This window comes from Cherax quadricarinatus, unplaced genomic scaffold (genome assembly GCF_038502225.1).
Source record: "Cherax quadricarinatus isolate ZL_2023a unplaced genomic scaffold, ASM3850222v1 Contig259, whole genome shotgun sequence".
Classification (NCBI taxonomy): Eukaryota; Metazoa; Arthropoda; class Malacostraca; order Decapoda; family Parastacidae; genus Cherax; species Cherax quadricarinatus.
In genome coordinates, this window is record NW_027195285.1 from 45,001 (window position 1) to 51,543 (window position 6,543).

The window sequence follows — 6,543 nt, forward strand, 5'->3', positions numbered from 1 at the left end:
TAATATATATATATACACACATAAATATATAATATATATATATATATATATATATATATATATATATATATATATATATATATATATATATATATATATATATATATATATATATATATATAATAAGATCACAGTAAATAGGTGACATCACAATATGCTAAACAACCACTATGAAAAAATAGCGAAATTCCAAGCGATTTCGTGACTTCTTCCATTATCAAGGAACTATAAAATACAAAACATCATGAAGGGATATGAAGGGGCAAGACTACACCTCACTATCACGTCACCATAACAAAGACTGTACCTCACAGTCGCGTGACAGCACCCGACTCTGTGAAGCGCACCTGATACTCCAACAATGTATTCAATTTTTTTACTTGTCTAATGTATCATTAAGTTCTTTCAAAGTTTTATTAATTATAAATGAATCCAATTTATATAAACCAAAACAAATATTCATATTATTGTCGAAACTGCTTTTTATGAAACAAGATTCAATTATATTCCTGTCGACCATGGACTTGCTTGATACTACTTTCTCAACTTTTTGAAAATCAATTGGATGGTTAAAATCTCTTACATGAATAAATAGAGCATTGGAATCTTGTCCAGTTCTAATGCTATATTTATGTTGTTTTAATCTTAGTTCGAGATTTTTACCAGTTTGACCGTAATAAACTTTATCGCAAATTTTACAAGGAATCTTATAGACACATCCATCAGCATTTTGGGGGGAATTCTTTATCAAAAGTTTTTTTACTGTATCAAGATTTTTGAATACAACTTTAATATTAAAAGTCTTAAGAAGAGAAGGCATATCAACCAAGTTTTCATGGTAAGGGAGAACCAACATATTTTTGGTTGAATAAGGCTGGTTGTCCCTTTTTGGATTGTACAAGTTATTTCTAGCAATTTTAAAGGAAAACCTACAAATAACTGTTCCTATGTCCGCTATTATTCTTCACGTCAAGATAGAGTTAAACTGTCGGTTTTCTCATCAATGTTTTTGAGAGCTTTACGAATTTGTAGTCCTGAGTTCATAGATGAAGAAATATCCAAAATTTATGAAATAGTTAATGATCTGAAATACCCAAGAAACGTAATTGATAAATCTTTTAAAATTGCTACAAATACTTTTTACAATCCAAAAAGGGACAACCAGCCTTATTCAACTAAAAATATGTTGGTTCTCCCTTACCATGAAAACTTGGTTGATATGCCTTCTCTTCTTAAGACTTTTAATATCAAAGTTGTATTTAAAAATCTTGATACAGTAAAAAAACTTTTGATAGATAATTCCCCCCAAAATGCTGATGGATGTGTCTATAAGATTCCTTGTAAAATTTGCGATAAAGTTTATTACGGTCAAACTGGTAAAAGTCTCGAAATAAGATTAAAACAACATAAATATAGCATTAGAACTGGACAAGATTCTAATGCTATATTCTAATAAAATATACCTACTGGTAAAAAAAAAAAATGAAAAGATGGGGTGGTAGGGAAGTGGAATATTCAAATGGCTTCAGGAAGGAATCCAAATATTCTTCCTTGATGCCTTTTTATCCACTTCTCCGAGGCTGTGGGTCCCACAATTTGCATCAGAGGTGGACCCCATCCTACATATATATATATATATATATATATATATATATATATATATATATATATATATATATATATATATATATATATATATATATATATATATATATATATATATTTTCAACAAGTCGGCCGTCTCCCACCGAGGCAGGGTGACCCAAAAAAAAAAGAAAGAAAATTCCCAAAAAGAAAATACTTTCATCATCATTCAACACTTTCACCACACTCGCACATTATCACTGTTTTTGCAGAGGTGCTCAGAATACAACAGTCTAGAAGCATACACACATAAAGATACACAACATATCCCTCCAAACTGCCAATATCCCAAACCCCTCCTTTAAAGTGCAGGCATTGTACTTCCCATTTCCAGGACTCAAGTCCGACTATATGAAAATAACCGGTTTCCCTGAGGACGACCCCTACCCCGCCTTCCTTCCCCTATAGATTTATATGCTTTCCATGTCATTCTACTTTGATCCATTCTTTCTAAATGACCAAACCACCTCAACAACCCCTCTTCTGCCCTCTGACTAATACTTTTATTAACTCCACACCTTCTCCTAATTTCCACACTCCGAATTTTCTGCATAATATTTACACCACACATTGCCCTTAAACAGGACATCTCCACTGCCTCCAACCGTCTCCTCGCTGCTGCATTTACCACCCAAGCTTCACACCCATATAAGAGTGTTGGTACTACTATACTTTCATACATTCCCTTCTTTGCCTCCATAGATAACGTTTTTTGACTCCACATATACCTCAACGCACCACTCACCTTTTTTCCCTCATCAATTCTATGATTAACCTCATCCTTCATAAATCCATCCGCCGACACGTCAACTCCCAAGTATCTGAAAACATTCACTTCTTCCATACTCCTCCTCCCCAATTTGATATGCAATTTTTCTTTATCTAAATCATTTGACACCCTCATCACCTTACTCTTTTCTATGTTCACTTTCAACTTTCTACCTTTACACACATTCCCAAACTCATCCACTAACCTTTGCAATTTTTCTTTAGAATCTCCCATAAGCACAGTATCATCAGCAAAAAGTAACTGTGTCAATTCCCATTTTGAATTTGATTTCCCATAATTTAATCCCACCCCTCTCCCAAACACCCTAGCATTTACTTCCTTTACAACCCCATCTATAAATATATTAAACAACCATGGTGACATTACACATCCCTGTCTAAGACCTACTTTTACCGGGAAGTAGTCTCCCTCTCTTCTACACACCCTAACCTGAGCCTCACTATCCTCATAAAAACTCTTTACAGCATTTAATAACTTACCACCTATTCCATATACTTGCAACATCTGCCACATTGCTCCTCTATCCACTCTATCATATGCCTTTTCTAAATCCATAAATGCAATAAAAACTTCCCTATCTTTATCTAAATACTGTTCACATATATGCTTCAATGTAAACACCTGATCTACACATCCCCTACCCACTCTAAAACCTCCTTGCTCATCCGCAATCCTACATTCTGTCTTACCTCTAATTCTTTCAATTATAACCCTACCGTACACTTTTCCTGGTATACTCAGTAAGCTTATTCCTCTATAATTTTTACAGTCTCTTTTGTCCCCTTTCCCTTTATATAAAGGGACTATACATGTTCTCTGCCAATCCCTAGGTACCCTCCCCTCTTTCATACATTTATTAAACAAAAGTACCAACCACTCCAACACTATATCCCCCCCTGCTTTTAACATTTCTGTCATGATCCCATCAGTTCCAGCTGCTTTACCCCCTTTCATTTTACGTAATGCCTCACGTACCTCCCCCACACTTACATTCTGCTCTTCTTCACTCCTAAAAGATGGTATACCTCCCTGACCAGTGCATGAAATTACTGCCTCTGTTTCTTCCTTAACATTTAAAAGTTCCTCAAAATATTCTCGCCATCTACCTAATACCTCCCTCTCCCCATCTACTAACTCCCCTACTCTGTTTTTAACTGACAAATCCATATTTTCCCTTGGCTTTCTTAACTTGTTTAACTCACTCCAAAATTTTTTCTTATTTTCATTAAAATTTCTTGACAGTGCCTCTCCCACTCTATCATCTGCTCTCCTTTTGCACTCTCTCACCACTCTCTTTACCTTTCTTTTACTCTCCATATACTCTGCTCTTCTTATAACACTTCTGCTTTGTAAAAACCTCTCATAAGCTACCTTTTTCTCTTTTATCACACCCTTTACTTCATCATTCCACCAATCACTCCTCTTTCCTCCTGCCCCCACCCTCCTATAACCACAAACTTCTGCCCCACATTCTAATACTGCATTTTTAAAACTATTCCAACCCTCTTCAACCCCCCCACTACTCATCTTTGCACTAGCCCACCTTTCTGCCAATAGTCGCTTATATCTCGCCCGAACTTCCTCCTCCCTTAGTTTATACACTTTCACCTCCCTCTTACTTGTTGTTGCCACCTTCCTCTTTTCCCATCTACCTCTTACTCTAACTGTAGCTACAACTAAATAATGATCTGATATATATATATATATATATATATATATATATATATATATATATATATATATATATATATATATATATATATATATATATATATATATATATATATATATATATATATATATATATATATATATATGTCGTGCCGAATATGTAAAACTGGTCAATTAGCAAGAACTTATTTTAAATTAAGTCCTTTCTGAAATTTTCTCTTATACGTTTAAAGATATATTTTTTTCATTAATGTTAATGTAAAAATTATTAATTTTGCACCAAAAGAATCTTAGAAAACTTACCTAATCTTATTATAACAAGAAAAATTTATTTTAGCCTAACCCAACTAAATATATTTTAAATACGTTTACAATAATATAATACTAAACAAACAGTGAAATATAGTTTTTTTTCGTTAGGTTCAGAATGATTTTGGCGAAATTATTGCATACACAATTTTTCACTTGTCCTATATGGGAAGATGAGCGTTGCTATTTAAGCCAAGATCGCAAGTTCTGCCTATTCGGCACGACATATACATATATATATATATATATATATATATATATATATATATATATATATATATATATATATATATATATATATATATATATATATATATATATGTGTGTGTGTGTGTGTGTGTGTGTGTGTGTGTGTGTGTGTGTGTGTGTGTGTGTGTGTGTGTACTCACCTAGTTGTGGTTGCAGGGGGTCGAGTCATAGCTCCTGGCCCCGCCTCTTCACTGGCCGCTACTGGGTCACTCTTCGTGCTCCTTGAGCTTTATCATACCTCTTCTTAAAGCTATGTATGGATCCTGCCTCCAGTACATCACTTCCCTGACTGTTCCACTTTCTGACAACTCTGTAACTGAAGAAATACTTCCTAAAGTCCCTGTGATTCATCTGAGACTTCAGCTTCCATCTGTGCCCCCTTGTTGCTGTGCCCCCTTGTTGCTGTGTCCCCTTGTTACTGTGTCCCCTTGTTGCTGTGTCCCTTTGTTGCTGTGTCCCGTTTCTGGAACATCCTGTCTGTCCACATTGTCGATTCCTCTCAGTATTTTGTAAGTTATCCTATCCCTCCTATCTCTCCTGTTCTCCAGTGTCGTCAGGTCAATCTCCCTTAATCTTTCCTCGTAGGACATAACCCTTAGCTCCGGGACTAATCTTGTTGCAAATTTTTGCACTTTCTCTAGCTTCCTTACATGCTTGGCTAGGTGAGGGTTCCAAACTGGTGCTGCATACCCCAATATGGGCCTGACGTACACAGTGTACAGTGTCTTGAATGAGTCCTTATTAAGATGTCGGAATGCTGTTCTTAGGCTTGCTAGGCGCCCATATGCAGCAGCAGTTATTTGGTTGCTGTGAGTCTCCGAAGATGTGCCTGGTGTTATACTCATCCCAAGATTGTTTTCCTTGAATGAGGTTTGATGTCTCTGGCCCCCTAGAGTGTACTCCGTATGCGGTCTTCTTTGCCCTTCCCCAATCTTCATAACTTTGCATTTGGTAGAGTTGAACTCCAGGAGCCAGTTGCTGGACCATGCCTGCAGCCTCTCCAGATCCCTTTGTAATTCTGCGTGGTCCTTATCCGATTGAATTCTTCTCATCAGCTTCACATTATCTGCAAACAGGGACACTTCGGAGTCTACTCCTTCCGTCATGTTCACATATACCAGAAACAGCACCGGTCCTAAGATTGACCCCTGTGGAAGCCCGCAAGTTACAGGTGCCCACTCTGTGTGTATGTAAGGAACCAAATAATTATTTTTTTTACCTTCTAAATGATTTCAGTGGTGAAGAAAGCCATTTTTGTCCAAGATCAGTAAAGAGTTTTCTGAGAAGCCAAGGTCTCATCACTGTAGAGAGCGACATACTCACACTCACGGTGCTTGTGTCAGACTAACCCAAGGCCAACCCCTCCAGTGCTGCCAGATGCCTTTAGTGGTAAAACCTCGGGTATAAACTGGCTAGAAATTAGTTAAAATTAATATAATACTAACTAGAAGTCGGGTTGTCTCTCATCAAGGTAGGTTGACTAAAATAAGAAAACTCACTTTTATTCATACAATCATTGTCTTTCATGAAGTGTGTTGATATCACAGCTCAGTTAACCTTTTTAACCGAAGCATTCCTACCCCCTACACTACAAACTTAAAATAAATGTATACACAACCGCGCACACATACCCACACACAGGCGGGACCAGGAGCTGAGTATTGACACCTGCAGCCACAATTAGTGAGTACACTCGAACGCACGTACACGTGCACACAAGCACGCGTACATAAATAATAATAATAATAATAATAATAATAATAATAATAATAATAATAATAATAATAATAATAATAATAATATCTTTATTTACTACCAGTACATGTACAAGGTATACAGACCATAGCTGACATCAATGACATACTACTATATAGAAAGTT

General features: G+C 36.0%; 1 protein-coding gene across 1 annotated transcript in view; it reads right to left on the bottom strand.

Moving 5' to 3' along the window:
* LOC138850995 (medium-chain acyl-CoA ligase ACSF2, mitochondrial-like) overlaps positions 1 to 6,011 on the bottom strand; it is a gene marked incomplete at its 3' end in the record, with an annotated part of 33,165 nt that extends 27,154 nt beyond the window's left edge. The window contains exon 1 of the mRNA XM_070080266.1: positions 5,883 to 6,011. Within this exon, the coding sequence (XP_069936367.1) occupies positions 5,883 to 5,980 (98 nt within the window). The remainder of the gene's footprint in view (positions 1 to 5,882) is intronic.
* Between the last annotated feature and the right edge of the window lie 532 nt (positions 6,012 to 6,543).